Below are 17,155 nucleotides of genomic sequence, written 5' to 3'. Positions count from 1 at the left end.
AATCTCTATATTTATCTTTCACTTTTCCTTTAATTTTTTTTCCTTCTCTCTTCTCTCCTCCACCCTCATAATCATCACTTCCTACATCACTTCTTTTCTCTGTTCACCATTTGAAATTGAAAACCCTTTTGCATATATACTGTTTTTATTGTAGGCAATAACTGATAGTATCATTTCTCTTTATTGTGACAATTAACATTGTAGACATCATAGCAGGAATTATTTGGTTTATTGCTGTATATTGTTTGTATTGGATGTTGTTATTATTGGTCTCCCCCTAAATGGTGAGATACTGGAAACCTTAAGGAATATTGTAAGTCCACAGGTTAGAATCTCTACTGCCATACTGTTAAATAGGTAAACAAACAAACTACATAAAAAAACCAAGGGAACAAAATGTCCTAAAGTAACCAAGATACTTCAAAACAGAATTCAACAACACCACAGTGGAAGAAATGTCAGAGAAGGATTTTAGAATGTACATAGTTAAACTGATCCATAAGGTAAAAGATGATTGATGTAAGGAGTGAAATCAGAGAGAAAATACAGGAGGTGAAAGCTTATTTCAATAAAGAGACAGAAATTCTGAAAAAAAAATTAAGCAGAAATCCTTGAAATGAAGGAATCAATAAGCCAAATTAAAAATTCAAAAAAAGCTTCACCAGTAGACTAGACCACTTGGAAAACAGAGTTTCAGGCAATGAAGATAAAATATATAATTTTGAAAATAAAGTTAATCATGAAAATAAGATTTGAAGAAACCATGAACATAACTTATAAGAAATATGGAATAACCTGAAAAGACCAAATTTAAGATTTATCAGGATAGATGAAAGCTCAGAAATACAAACCAAAGGAATGCACAATCTTTTCAATAAAATTATATCAGCAAATTTTTCAAATCTAAAGAATGAAATGGAAAATCAAATAACGGTGGCTTGCAGGGCCCAAAATATACAAAATTACAACAGACAGCAAGGAACATTATTCTGAAAATGCCTAACATACAGAATAAGGTTAGAATTTTAAAAGTTTCCATAGGAAAGTGACAGGTTCCATTTATAGCGAAACCAAGTTGGATCCAGCTGATTTTCAACTCAGTCTCTTAAAGCTAGGAAGTCACTAAATAATATATACCAATTTATGAACAAAATGGATGCCAGCCAAAACTACTACACCAAGCAAAACTAAGCTTCAGAATAGATGATGAAATAAAAACCTTCCATGATAAACAAAAGTTAAAAGAATTCATAACTAGAAAGCCTACACTATAAAACATACTCAATAAAATATTTCATGAAGAAGACATTAAAAATAAAAGTGAAAACCAGCAAAAGGAGGAACTACACTAGAAGAATACTCAAAGAAGAAATTAATTCAAATTTAAATGCCAGAAATAAAGCAAAATGACAAGGAATAAAAATCATTTCTCAATAATAATGTTTGAATGTAAATGGCCTAAACTCAACAATCAAATGACATAGACTGACAGGTTGGATTAAAAAAACAAGACCCAACAATATGTCATCTCCAAAGACACACCTCATCAGCAAAGATGTCTACAGACTGAAGGTAAAAAGATGAGAGAAATAAGTATCATTCACATGGATTTCTTAAACAAGCAGAGGTTTCTATACTCATATCAAATAAAGTTGACTTCAAGCTGAAGTTAATCAGAAGGGACAAAGAAGGGAATTTCATACTGCTGAAGGGAATTATACATTAACAAGACATAACAATCATAAATATTTATGCCCCAAACAATGGAGCATTTATGTATATTAGACAAACCCTTTCCGAGAATCAAAGAGACCATTACACAGTAATACTGGGTGACAAGTATACCATGATCAAATGGAGTTCATCCCAGGGATGCAAGTTTGTTTCAACATATGGAAATCAATAAACATAACTCACCACATCAATACACTTAAAGACAAGAATCACATGATTACTTCAATAGATGCAGAAAAAGCAATTGACAAAACACAGCATCCATTCATGTTCAAAACACTGGAAAAACTTGGGGCACTAGGAACATACCTCAACATCATAAAAGCTCTATATGTTAAACCCGAGGCCAACATCATTCTAAATGGAGAAAAATCGAAAGCATCCCCTCTAACTTCTGGAGTAAGACAGGGATCCCCTCTTTCACCACTTCTATTCAACATAGTCCTTGAAATCCTAACCACAGAAACTAGGAAGAAGAAAGAAATTAAAGGAATATAAATAGGAAAAGAAGAGCTCAAACTATTCCTATTTGTAGATGATATGATTCTATATTTAGAAGACAAAAAAAAAAAAACTCCACCAGAAAACTTCTAGAACTCATAAATGAATCCAACAAAGTAGCAGGATATAAAATTAACACTCATAAATCAATCACATTCCTATACATCAGTGATGAAGCAATGGAAAGGGAAATTGGGAAGACTAACCTATTCACAATAGCCTCAAAAAAAATAAAATAAAATTTGGGGAATCAAACAAAAGAGTATGAGATCCTTATACAGTGAAAACTATGGAACACTAAAGAAAGAAATTGAAGAGGACCTTAGAAGGTGGAAAGATCTCTCATGTTTTAGGACAGGCAGGATTAATATTGTCAAAATGGCCATTCTACCAAAAGCATTATACAGATTTAATGCAATTCCTATTAAAATCCCAATGACATTCTTCATAGAAATAGAAAAAGCAGTCAGGAAATTCATTTGGAAAAATAAAAGGCCCAGAATAGCCAAAGCAATCCATAGTGAGGAAACTGAAGCAGGCTAATAATAACGATCACAAAGGACTCTGGAGTTGCAAGTTGGTGAGTTATTTGAACCTGATCTCATAGACGTACAAGTCTTCGTAACCTCTGACATTGATAAACTTGATCTGTTTTTCACTGATATGATTATGAGTTATCGTCTTCATGGTTTCTCAGAGACTGGCTAAAATTCGAATTGCTTTTGTGATAATTGTTTACAAAACAAGTAATGCTTTGCTGTCTTGGTTATTGTTGTCTTAGCATGATCCCTGCCCTATGTGAGCTTTGTCCAGACTCCTGCCACCTACCACTGTGGACCTTTGTACTACTCTGAGGTTGAATACCCTTAACTCTCCACGCCCAACCTATTAGAGAACAAGGACTTTGGGATATTCCCTCCAACACTGCCCTCTTTCATCAGGAAGCAACTTGAGATTTCATTGCCTATTTTTCCATAAAAATGAAATGTAGAAATTAATTGTGGGGAAATGTAACAGTGGTCCACTTTATGCTTTGAATACAGCCCTTTGTGCTTCGCCACCGCAACTTATTTTTAAAGTTGATATGTTTCTTTCTCTTCCTGTTTTCCTGTGTCTCCTTAGTCTCTTCCCATCCTTAATCTCAGAGGAAACAGGATAACCTTTCTTCCCCATCCTAGGCACAGCTATCTGGCCTTGAGTTCACACCCACCATAGGAGCAAAGTAATCCAGACTTTGGGTACCAGAAGATCTCAGAGATGACTGTCTTCAAAATTAACAAGTGAATTACAATTCCAACAGAAAACACACAAAATGTAGCCTTTGAATGACCTCTTTTAAAAACCCCTGTTTCTGCTGATGGGCAGAATTACAGCCTCTGAGACAGGAGTCCCCTGTGTTTCTCCTTTGCTAACAAAGGAATAACCTTCTTTTTCCTTTTTCTCAAAAATAAACAAACAAACAAAAAGTAAAGCAGAAGGCATTACAATACCAAACCTTAAATTATACTGCACAGCTATAGTAACAAATATGGTATTGGCACCAAAACAGACATGAAGGCTAATGGAAGAGAATAGAAGACACAGAAAAACCTGCATAAATACAGTTAGCTCATACGAGACAAAGGTGCCATAAACATACATTAGAGAAAAGATGGCCTCTTCAATAAGTGGTGCTTGGAAAACTGGAAATCCCTATGTAGTAGACTGAAATTGAACCCCTATTTCTCCATCTATACAAAACTCAACTCAAAGTGGATCAAGAACTTAAGCATTAGACCAGAGACACTGCACCTACTAGAAGAAAAAAGTAGGCCCAACTCTCCATCATGTCAACTTAGGAACAAAATTCCTCAAAAAGACTCCTAAAGCTCAAGTAGTAAAATTAAAAAACAATAATAAATGGTATGGTATCAAACCAAAAAGCTTCTTCACAACAAAGAAAACAACCAAGAATATGAAGAGAGAGACCCTATAGAATGGGAGAAAGTCTTTGCTATCTGCACCTCAGGTAGAGGATTAATCTCCAGATTATACAAAGAACTCAAAAACTTAACACTAAAAAAAAAAAAAAAACCCTAAAATAACCCAATCAATAAATGGGCAAAGAAACTGAACAGACTCTTCACAGAAGAAGAAATGAAATTATCAAAATTATATGAGGGGCTGGGGATGTGGCTCAATCGGTATCACACTCGCCTGGCATGCGCGGGGCGCTGGGATCGATCCTCAGCACCACATAAAAATAAAATAAAGATGTTGTGTCCATTAAAAACTGAAAAATAAATATTAAAGAGTTCTCTCTCTCTTCTCTCTCTCTCTAAAAATTTATATGAAAAAATGTTCAATATCTCTAGCAATTTGAGAAATGCAAATTAAAACTACACTGAGATTTCATCTCACTCCAGATAGAATGGCAATTATCAAGAACACAAGTGACAAGTTGGTGAAGATGTGGAGGAAAAGGTACATCATACATTGCTGGTGGGAGTAGAAATTGGTGCAACCACTCTGGAAAGCAATATGGAGTTTCCTCAGAAAACTGGAAATGGAACCACCATTTGACCCAGTCATCCCACTCTTCAGCATACATCCAAAGGGCTTAAAATCAGCATACTATATTGACATGGCTACAGCAGTTCAATTCACAATAGCTAAGCAATGGATCCAAACTAGGTGCCCTTCAACAGATGAATGAATAAAGAAAATGTTGTATATATACACAATGGAATATTACTCAGCCACAAAGAAGAATGAAATTACTGATACACGAATGGAACTGGAGACTACCATGCTAAATGAAATAAGCCAGTCCCAAAAAAACAAAGGCCAAATATTCTCTGTGATGCACAGATGCTAGCACACATTAAGGGGAAAGGGGGAAGAAGAACAGAAGTTCATTGGGTTAGACAAGGGGAATTAAAGGAAGGGAGGGTAGATGGAAATAGGAAAGACAGTGGAATGAATCAGATATAACTTTCCTATGTTCATATAAGAATATATGAACAGTGTAACTCCACATCAGGTACAACCACAAGAATGGGATGTTATATTCCATGTATGTATAATATGTCAAAATATACTCTATTGGCATGTATATCTAAAAAGAACAAATTTTTAAAAGATTTTTCTTTGCTTTGGTAATTATATTAAATGGATTCTGCTGTTATGCATAACTATAAAGAACCAATAAATTAAAAAAAGAAAAATACCTCAGTCTTATAGAACCATGTGAATGTATTGAATACTACTAAACTGTAAATTTAGAATGGTTAAAATGGTAAATTTGGCATTATGTGCAATATTTTCCCAACAAAAATAAAAAACCTCACATCAGGACTGAAATATCTCACCATATAATACCTAAAACATTGATTTTAAAAAGGATTTATAAAATAGAAAATCCTGGAAAAAATCATTTGAAAGAGGATAAAGAAAAAGGGTTAGAATAGTTATATAAGCAAAAAAAAAAAAAAAAGAAGAAGAAAATTACTGCAAGAGGAAAAAAATAAACCTGGCTTTTCCAGCTGAGACCCCAAGAGTTTTCTCCTCTAACACTAAATGCCAAGAGGCAAAGTAGGAATTAGCATGACATAATGAGCAAAAGCACATTTTGAGAATTTTATTCCCAGAAATCAAAGTGGGCATACGTACAGGTTACAGATAAGTCTTCTCCAATATACTAAGGCAAAGAAAATGAATCACCCTGACAAACTTCTTGAAAAGAAGAACAAGGATTGTTGGAAGACACACTCCTTTCTACGGGGAGGTAAAATTACCACCTCAAAGATGGGGAAATTTGGGTCTAAATCACATGTGCCTGCTCTGTGGAATCGGCCAACCCATCACAAGAGTCCTAGAATTCTCAGCTCAGCAAACTGTATCTGGTTTATCTGGGACACTAATTACCACCCAAAAAAGAAACAAAAGGGAAGAGGGGGTCCCACTGTCGTCTGAACACGATCTGTTCTCCAAATTCATACTCATTCCCATTGTGAGGTATTCAGAGCGTAGAATCTTGATCTGACGGTGGTATCTAGAGGTGGGGCCCTTGGGAAATTATCAGGAATGAAGTCATGGGGGTGGAGTCCCCATGATGGAATCCCGGTGGCTTTATATGAGAGACCAGAGACACACACGCCTGCTCCCTGTCTTTTGCCACATGATATTCTGTGCCACCTTGGGACTCTGACAGAAAGAAGGCCTTCAGCAGATGCCACCCCTCTATATTGTGAAACAAAATAAACCTCTTTTCTCTGTGACTCACACAATTTATGGCATTCGTTATGTTAACAACAACAACAACAACAGCAAACTAAACTAATGCAGATCCTTTCAACAATGCATTTTCATCAATGAAAATCAAGTTAATTATTAATCTTAAGGCTTCCATTGTGTGATTGGACACAAAATATTTATCTCAGTATAAAATATCAGATAAAGTTTACAACCATACTCTGAAGTTCAATTACATTCATCAACATTATAAAAGACCAAATGCATATCCATGCCTTAGAAAAATGATTGAAGAAAATAACAAAATGATAATGTTATACACCCTTTGGGAAGCAGAACTAGGTACGGATATCTAGTTTTTTCCTTCTTTCAACTTTCTATATTTCCTAAATATTCTTTAATGAACTTGAGTTCCTTTTTATGAAAAATCAATTTTATTACAAAATTATGAAAACATACCTCTTGGTTTCTAAGTGATAGAAACCAGAATCTAACCCGAATCTTTTCCTATCCCTGGCCAGCACTCTTATCTGCCATCTGATGATGTCTGTCACACATGGAAACTGGAATCCTATTTAGGTGATTCATAATTCCCATCCAGCCCCAAATTTTATGTCAGATAGTAGAAACATGCAAAACTAATCACTATCTCCCTCAGCTTCCCCAATCCTCTCAGGAGGACTTTAGGAAGAACTTAAAGACCATGAAAGTGGTGGTCTTTTGCAGTCTAGATTTTAGCCAGGCCCATGATAAAGGCTGAGCCTCAGGCAGTGCCCAGCACGGTACCTTTGCCTTGCCATCCTCTGGGTCATCCCCCTTGGAAGCCAGCAGCATGAGTCGCAGAATCAGGGATATGCTGAGAGGGAACTGTCCTCTCAGCTCAGGAACTTTGGATTTGATGAGTTTTCCTATTTTGGGGAACGGAATATTAAAGAAATATACATCTCCAAGCAGATCCTGACCTCGTCTTCCAGCACGACCAGACATCTGGAAACAGAATAGAATCACAATATGAAATTTCCCTAAGTGTTTTTCCTATCATAGTATAAGAATTGAGTCTTTTACAGTGTTTTCAAGTTTGTAAAGTATGCCTATATCCGAACATTAATTAACTGAAATGGATGTCGAACTATGTAGGGCTTAAGAAATTTACGATGTCTGAAACAGTTGGAAAATGAGACATTTGTCATTCTTATGTCCTTATTTCATGCCATTAATGTATCAGGGATTTGTAAAAATGATCTACAGAACAAAAGCGGCCACAATGATGAAGGACTAGACCCTGATTTCAAGTTCACTAAAAACTGAACTCTGTGATACAGATTTTCTCTCCCTCCTCATCTCGTCTCATTTCATCTCGTCTCTTTTTCTCTCATCCCTTTCTTTCCTGCTTTCTGTCACATACAAATATGTTGAGCTGCGAGTCATAAAATAAAATCTGTGCACACATTAAGGAAATACATGAGAGAGATAAAATTCAGAAACGATACTTGCAAAAGCAAGTTAAGAACAAACTGCAGGGGTTATATTAATTTCATTATCAACTGTATAGCGAGCACTAAGTTCTTCTTTTTTCCCCATATAGAACTGACAACAACATATGAGATAGATATAATACTATCCCCATAGTAGATGTAGAAGCTTGGGTATTGGGAATATGAGAAACTGACCCAGCTGGCGCATGGTGGGGGGGGGGGAGGACACCTGTAATCCCAGTGGCTCAGGAGGCTGAGGCAGGACTGCAAGTTCAAATTCAGCCTCAACAATTTAGCGAGGCCCTGAGTAACTTAATGAGACCCTGTCTCAAAATAAAATTAAAAGGGCTGGGGGCTGTGGCTCAGTGGTTAAGTGCCCCTGGGTTAAGTGCCCCTGGTACTGAAAGAAGGAAGGAAGGAAGGAACTGACCGATAACGAAACAACCTGAAAACAGGAGATCCAGAACTCAAGCCCTAGCATTTCAATCCCCAAATCCATCATTTCAAATATCTCAACACCCTGTCTCCAGAGCCTTAAATACGAGATTCCCAAACATGAGACAAGAGGAGTGTTTATGTAGAAGTAAAGAAAGACAGGGACTGGTAAGTTGGTGGGGAATTACAAGCATGTTATATTGGGTAGGAAGAAGCCCTCTGAGGAGATTAAGAAGTACTAAGAGGAGCTGGGGTGGTGGCTCAGTGGTCGAGTGCTTGCCTGGCTTGTGTGAGGCACTGGGTCCAATTCTCAACACTGCATATAAATAAATGGAAAAAAAATTAAAGGCCCATTTAAAAAACAGAGAAAACTCTTAAAAAGAAAAATAAAAAAGGAAGTACTAAGAGTCGAAAAAAAGGAGGTGCTTTGATAAAAACTTGAATTTTGGGTGACATCTAAGTTTTATGTAGCCAGTAAGAAATCTTAACCAAGTGTCCCAAAACAGGGAAACAATATGAAGATAAACTATGCTGTCTTCAGTAGAATAAGGTAATAGAAAATCAAGGAAATTGATCTAATAATATAAGGCCAAGATCGTATGAGGAAAGATGGTGGATTCAGAGACTACAAGGCAAAAATCCAGTATCACAAAGGAGAGTAATGGAATGGGCTTTGTTAATAGGCCATGTGCCAGGAGCAAGGAATATAAAAGCATTAAAGATAACTCCAGGGTTCAAACTCTTGTGCACAGTAAATGAACAGTGAATATTTATCAAGCACCTTTGATGGGGATCTTTCTTGCAAGTCACTTCATTTATTGCTTGAACATGTATAGGACAGCAATCATCACCCATACTCTGAACAAAGGAAAAGAATATCGAGCAGGTTATACGTCCTATCCAAGGTCATACGCCTGATCAGCAGTGGTCACGTAATCCCAAACTCACATGCTGTCCACTATACAACAGCTAAAAATGGTAGCCAGGCAGGAATGAACTGCAACATGTTTGTAAACTAATGATCCATGGTGTGGTTTGGATTAGTTTTTCTATTCTATGGCCATATTTTAGCAATATATTGAGAAGTTTATGCATAAAGTACCTGTCTGTAATTTAAGGCATCCAGATAGACTGAGTTTTGTGCAAAAACCACAGATTTACAAGGCATGTTGATTCCCAAAGCAAGTGTTCCGGTAGCTGTTACCACCTACAAAGAAGATAAAAACAATTAGCTCCTGAAATAGTGTTTGAATAGAATAAACCTATTTCCTTCCACAAAGGTCCTGAAAACTTTTTCAGTGTCTCTTTAAGCTGGGGATGCTAGACACATTGGCATTCTTTCTACTTCACAAACACACAAAGCACATTCTCAAATCAAGGTCATTATTTTGTGCAGAATATATTTCCCCCAAATACTCATTTGTATGGGTCCTTTAATTGTCTGCTCCAATGGATCTCAGCATCTAAAATAATCATTCTCTATCATCATTATCTACCTCTCTGTCCTGCACTATTTATCTTCCTATTGTCTCTTAGCAACTACCTCAATAACATGACTATCTGTTTACTTGTCTTATACCAGAATCTAAGTATCATTCACCACTGTATTCCCTGCACCAAGAACTGTCAATGGAACTTTATTTTTATTTGTTTATATGTGGTGCTAAGAATCAAACCCAGTGCCTCACACACGCTAGGCAAATGCTCTACCATTATGCTACAACCCAGCCCACCCAACTTGTTCATTTTTTAAACCTAATTTTGGATATTTTAAACAATTTTCTCTTTACTTTGATCATCATACATGCCCTTGTTAGTGTTAAGTTCATTAAGTAACTTTCTCTAATTATTCTGTAATTAAGTCCTATGCATCTACCAAAATGTACCATGTCATTTATAAATTATTTTAGTTCTTTAATAAGAACAAAAATGAAGAGAAAGCAAGAGCACTGAAGTTAGAAAATGAGTAAATGCCTTTTAAAAAATGTGTTATTGTAACAAATCTATCACTATTTCCATAGATCCTTTCCTAGAGAGATCTAATTACTCATTTATCAAGCTATTAGTAATGTCACAACTACAATTCATCAGACACTATTTTGGACACAGGATATGCTGATCAAAATAGAGTGTCTCCTTTCCTTCAATTCACAATGCAGAATATTTCTTTCTTGTTATGAGCCTTTAACAAAAATAGTTATTAGTTAAGAGAAAGGCTAAGCAAAGTTGTTAATGATATATTCTATTTTTTCCAGATAACACAATTAATCACCCTTTACCTACAATGTAAGATTCTCTGCAACATGTCAATTTATTATGATTAAAAGATACTAACTACTAACTAGCATAGCAGGATCCGTCTCAATTTCTCCCATCTCTCTCTCTCTTTTTCTCTCTCCTCCCTCCTCTCTCTCTCTCACACACACACACACAGTCTATGTCATACAAAATTAAAAACAGATAATTTTTAAGTTGAGGTCTATTTTTAAACTTTAGTCAAGATTCAAGCTCATATTATATAAACCTTTGTGTGAATTTATCCAGACTATCCTCATGTCCCTTCGTGGGAAATGCTAAACAAAACAAAACAAGGGTTGGCTTAAAAGTTATTTCTCGTATTCCTCCTCTTGTCCACACTCAGTGGTGGGAGAGAGAGCACTGAGTGACATACCAAAAACTGCGAGATAAGCAGCAGGCCCTGAGGAAGCAAAAGATTCTTGCCCTTATTTCAGCTAATGCATTAGAAAAAGATCTGATCAAAACTCTGCTCTAATGTCCTCCAAACCCATGTTACTCCATGATTTTGTGGACAAAATCATATAAACAGCTGACAAAATTCCCTAGATCTTACAAACAAAAAAGCAAGGGGTTGTGCTAAGATCAATATAGGTATACTTCATAGCAGAAATATTTAGAAAATTATCAGTTAAGGAAATATTTTTATTCTCATGAAAAGGTATAAACTGAATAGTACACTTCAAATCCCCTCTCCCTTTTAAATGAGATGGGGATGCACACACATATCATAAGTTGTAACAAAAAACAATGACAAAAAAGGCCTAATTATATGAGGAAAAAAAAAAGAAAAACAACAGCAATATTTTACATTTCATGAACATTCAGCTAGCATAGTTATAACTTCAATTTTTAGAATAAAAACATTTACCTACCCTAATAAATCCTTTCCTAAAGAGAATTTCAACCAACTGTTTTTCTTTGCTACTCATGCTTTTGTGGTGATAGCCAATGCCCCTTTCTGCCAAAGCTTTCAGTTCTGATCCTTTTCTTTCGAATTTTACCCGATGAAACACCATCTGCAATGACTGAAAGAAGCAAAAGATTTAGGGATTTTCATAATGTCTCATCTAACTTTAATTTAAATCATAATAAAAAAGTTTAAGTGAAAATAACAAGCATACTATGTCATGGGGGTCAGGGGTCAGGGGTCAGGGCAGGAGCCTTAGGAGGTCTCCCCAGTGACATAGTCTTCTCAAAGAAAACAGAGCAGGAGGGCGGGGGAGGGTGTCTCTGTCCTAGAAGGTCGGGGAACCCTGAATGGCCAAGAATGGTCTTAAAAAGATCCATCTATGTCCTAAGGCCAAAATCCAGCTGTGTCCAGAGTTACATGTACAAAGATAAACACTACTTATGGTGTGTGTGTGTGCGGGGGGCGGGTGGAGATGGGTGCTTACGTTTCCAAAAGCCAAAGGTTGGCTGCTGGTTATTTTAATTATGCTGGTTATTTTAATTGCCCATGGAGTGGAATATCAAGGATCCATCAAAATGTGTTGTGAATACGTGGTTATGAAAAGGGAAGAGACCATGAAGTTTACAAAAGAAGGTACACAATAAAATGAATGTGTGTGTGTGTGTGTGTGTTCTCCAATGCCTTTTTGGCAAAATGTTTTAGGAGTAATATAAAAAGCCTCTAATTTTGAGAAATTCTATGAAGACTATTTGAAGGGTACTAGGCCATGCAGACCCACATTTTCAAAAGAGGCATATGACATGGAAGTTCAGAACTCAGCTGTGGAAACAAGAACGATCGAAAGAAACAATGAAAGGGCACATGCTCTCAGGGGTGCACAGTTATTAATCAAGACATAACCTGTAAATCCTTTACCTGTCCTTCTTAGATAGGCACTGGGAAGCCATTAAGAGTTACATGTAGCCCCAGATTCTATACACAAATTTCTCTTCTGGTAGGAATTACATTTAATTATTATCTTAAACACTGTCCATAATTAAGACGCTCAAGCTGATGGATGATAACATCTCCAAGAGAAACACCCCTCTCCTAAGCACTGACCTCAGTGTCCATCACTTTTTGATCAGCATATGTGCAGTCCGGAGGGATTTCTAGGTTCTTCTCCAGACTCTTCAGTAGATTATCGTGTTCAGCTTCATGTACAAAGTTTTTATCCAAGTTTCTGGGTTTTTTATGGCTTTTTTCATCTCTGTTTGTAAAAACAAAATTTTAAGAAAGGAAAATTCTTGTTCCGCCACCTCGGGAAGCCTAGGACTTGCCAAATGGCTGCAGAGTACATCAGTACTCTCATGACTCGGTCTCCTTCCTCGAATGCACCTCTAGTTTAGATCCCTAGTGAGAAAGCTCCACGTGTATGTGTTTTCCTGGGATGTGATGTTGTGGCCTCTCCAAGTCCAGTTCTCCCAGATGACCTTCTTCCCCTTGCTGAATGGAGACTTTCTCCCTTCCTCGACCTTCACGACACTCAGCTTGGAGTAAGACAAATGTTCTCCTTGCCAATTCCTGGTCAATCTCCATCCTAGAGCAGAGGCCTTGACTTCCCTGATTCGGTTGCTGAAAGTACCCAACTGCACCCATTCCCTGAAGAACTGCCCCCAACTGACCAGAGGCACCAGAAAATTTCCAGCTTATGTTAAGGGTAAGGACGTGGCCCACACATATGAGTGTAACAGTGGTACCTTCACCTCCTGAATATAGCCCTCATTGCTCTAAGGCTTATTTTTTTTAAGTTTTTTTCTCTCTTCTCCCCCCTCCCCCTGGCTAACAAGATTGGGGAGACAGTTAATTGCCCTTGAACACACCCACTGCAGGGAGGGGATGCCTGCTGAGGATCTGGGAAGAGAATATCTCCCAAATTAACAAGTGAATCCTAACATGCAGACAGGGAACCCTGGGACCCCTACCAGAGCGCACCCAGAATGTAACCCTTGAAGTTTATTTAAAACCCCCCTGTCCCTCCTGATCCAGAGAGTCACAGACTTTGGGACAGGAGTCCCCTGTGTTTCTCCTTTGCTAGCAAAGCAATAAACCTTCTTTTTCCTTTTTCTCAAAACCAGGTCCTCGTTACTAAATTGGCATTGATTGTCACAGGGGGCAAAGACCAAGCTGAACTTTCGGTTAAATGAGTTCTAAATGTCAGCCCCGTTGATGCAGGTGGGGATTCCGTGGTATTCCACAGCTTCCAGAAGGGCTAGGCACAGGCTGTTTTCTAGCAGAAAGGACATCCTGCTCTTTTCCTCTTCATCTTCCCTTTCCTGCTTGCCTCATTCTCTATGTTACAGTTTGCTCATGAGCACACCCCATCAATGAAGCACTTACACAGATACCCACCCCATCTCATCATGTGCCACTAAGGGCATCTGACCTAAGACACCCCTCCATCAACCCTTAGACTCTTGGGTCTTCACACTATATTCTCCACTACCACCGCTCAACGTAATAGACTTTTGGTTTGGATTTTTTTGGTTTTTTTTTTTTTTTTTTTGGTAGCAGGGATTGAACCCAGAACGCTTAACCACTGAATCATACCCCACCCCTTTTTATTTTTTATTTTCAGACATGGTCTCGCTAAGTTGTTTAGGGCCTCACTAAGTCACAAAGGCTGGTTTTGAACTTGCAATCCTCCTGCCTCAGCCTCCACCACCTGAGTCACTGAAATTACAGGCATATGCCACCATGCAGGCTTATAACAGCCTTTTATATGAACTCAGATCGATTATTTTCTTTGAGTTATTTAGTTTGTCCCTCAACTGTACACAAGAGATTCTAAATATGAGAAGGTGAGCTTACCTGTATTCCATCAGTCAGTATCCTCACCTCTAGATAACGTTACCTTTAACTCAGGAGAGAACAGTATGACTATGAAAGGTCCCAGCCCTATGTTTGCACAATATGGGGCAAAGCACTTATGGAGGCCCACATATTGTTGTCCATAAGTTTTTAATCAAGATAATAAACTATCCAATATAATGCATTCTACCCTTCTACCTTAACAGATATAGCCCCAGAACAACCTAGAATTTAAAAGGGAGACAATGAGCTCTGGGTGGTCATGTCTCCTTAGCTCCACTGGTCCTCCTTCCATGGAAATGGATGCAGTTGGAGGAGAGTCACAGTGGTACTCTCTAACGTGTAATAAATAAGACAATCCCTCCTTACATTCAGTACAACAATAATGTTGAATAAGACACTGAAACAGCTTGTAATTTTTATAGCTTGACTTGTTGGTCTCTAAATCCATCTTGAAATATGGCTCCTGGAGAGCTAAAGAAAGGTGCTAAGAAAGCCTCCCGCTGTTCCCAGCTAAACTCATCTACTCTCCTCCTGCTAGGGACCCAAAACAGAGGGAATACAACCAGAAGGATCAGCAGCACGTTCTAGCTTGCTCTAGGATATGGAATATCTAAATCCGAGATGCTCTACAAGTTGTTGCAATTTGAAGGGAAACAGTCACTATTCTCTTAGGAATATTTCTGGAACAATTATCTGCCAGGCTGTGTCGAGCATAGAGGTACAAAGAGGAAATATATAGTTTCTGTTGTAAAGAAGCTTAAAATTTAGGAAAAGAAATGAAGATTGAGTTACCCATATCTAAAATAGTTGGGACCAGATATTTTTAATATTGGGGGACAAATTAAATAAGTAAATAAGTAAACAAATAAACAAATAAATCAGAGTTCTGCAAATAATGACAAATATTTTTAGTCCATGTTTAGTCGGCAAACAGGAAGGAAGGCACTGGGGGCAGATAGGTCAGTTTATGGAAGGAATGAGATGAAAGAGAATGTCATGTGAAGACAAGGATAAATGTTGAATATTTCTAGAGGGATGTGGTGGGAAGAAGTAAAGACAAAGACTAAAACATTGAAGCCAGAATTAGGCAAGGGTCGGATCCAAAAAATGGAGGGATTGAAATGTTAATTCCTTCAGAGCCCTTTCTCCATCCTTATCAAGAACCTGCCCCTGCTCCTACCTGTAGCTAAGGTAACCTGTCCTAGGTATTGTCGCTCCCTATAGGGGATCCTGCTGGATCACTCCTCCCCAGCCTTTCAGCCCACCTGTTTCCCTACTTTTGTCCAGCCCAACGAGCATTTCCTAGGCCTAGTCACATATGCAGGAAGGAGAAAGATAAGGGAAAGAGAGCAGTAGAACAAAGGAAGCCTAAGACATATAAAAAGGGCAAAACCCCTCACTTCTTGGGATACCAGGCCCCTTTTTCTTTCCCGGGAGATGTCTATGTTACCCCTTTTTAAATAAGCTGTGCTTTATATGCTTGCCTGCATGTGCTTCTCTAATGTCATACTTCAACAGGTGAGAGAGGAGAACTCATCACCAGTAACCAGCAGTATCAACATGTTGGCATACCAACAATAGTCAGGGCTTAGACTTCACTGGTGAAGCAAGTAAGAAGGAACAACACTGAGCATGGGGTCATTTAATCAATTTGAATGTTTGCAGGAACATTTGTGGGTTAGAGTGAAGAATTGTGAACATCAAGATCTGAAATCAAGATCGAAAAGTAGATCTGTGCAATCATCCAGAGAAGACATGATGAAGACCTAAACCAGGCAGCGACTGAAGATGGAGAGGACCACAGGGAGAGCATACACGTGCTGGCCCTGGAGGTGACAGAATTAGACACTGAGAGCAAGGAAGAGGGGACAGTAACAAAGCCCTTGAGATAACTGGCATCTCAATCAATCCAGCCCCCAGCTCATACAAAGAATCACACTGTGATGCTTTGTTTTGACCTGAGACAAAATATTCAGGCAACTTTTAAGTCTTCTGAGGACCGACTGAGAGAAAGAATTCACACATGTCTCAGATGTGCTTCTTTTGCGGGATGATTACCCAGGGTTATGTAAGCTATCCAGACGGATGGGTTGTGCTCCTGTCTCTCCCAATCTTGAATAAAACTGATCTGTGCCAGGAATATATGATAATGGTCACTTAACTTTACCCCATTCTCCCTCTCAAATTTGCAAATAAGTCCAAACAGTAAGTAGAACTTCTTTGCAGAGCACCTTCAGAGTGTATTTCCCACTGGGCCATGGGAGGTATTTTTAACTCTCCGATGACCAACTCATTTAGTGAAATACTTACAGGAGCTTTTGTTTCTCCATGGACTTTCTAAGTTTTTGAAGTTTGCTAGCCATGATGTGGGCTTCCTTATCAGCTTTGGGGGGCCTTTGCATCTCTTGCTTTTTCTTCAGGAAAGCATTCACACTTTTGGCACTGCCTTCTACAGCTCCTATTTTGAATCTGGAAACAAGAAGAATGCTTGCCTTGAAAATAATATCATAAGTAAAATTCAAATCCTATTTCCATCTACTGCTGTTATCCTAACACATACCTGTTTGGTTTTTAAAGCCCATGTTTCTGAATTTTATCACGAATTACACACAAGATGTTGTGGATCCACTAAAGTTTTTTAGTTAACTCCTTTGTTCCCCTCATCCCCCATCACTCATGGGAATTCTTCCCGTAACAGTCGTCAGACATTCCGGGG

At 38.0% G+C, this 17,155-nt stretch overlaps 1 protein-coding gene across 1 annotated transcript in view; it reads right to left on the bottom strand.

Annotated features, from left to right (window-relative positions):
* Positions 1 to 17,155, bottom strand: part of LOC308635169 (putative ATP-dependent RNA helicase DDX60) — an 88,900-nt gene that overhangs the window by 19,294 nt on the left and 52,451 nt on the right. Inside the window, exons 27-31 of the mRNA XM_081269441.1 lie at positions 16,750 to 16,908; positions 12,688 to 12,835; positions 11,549 to 11,701; positions 9,481 to 9,585; positions 7,255 to 7,455 (exon numbers count right to left, since the gene is read on the bottom strand). Of these exons, the coding sequence (XP_081125567.1) occupies positions 7,255 to 7,455; positions 9,481 to 9,585; positions 11,549 to 11,701; positions 12,688 to 12,835; positions 16,750 to 16,908 (766 nt within the window). The remainder of the gene's footprint in view (positions 1 to 7,254; positions 7,456 to 9,480; positions 9,586 to 11,548; positions 11,702 to 12,687; positions 12,836 to 16,749; positions 16,909 to 17,155) is intronic.

The sequence above is a fragment of the Spermophilus citellus genome, assembly GCF_964194105.1.
Source record: "Spermophilus citellus genome assembly, chromosome: 16".
Lineage (NCBI taxonomy): Eukaryota > Metazoa > Chordata > Mammalia > Rodentia > Sciuridae > Spermophilus > Spermophilus citellus.
This window is presented reverse-complemented; position numbering and strand designations above follow the sequence as displayed.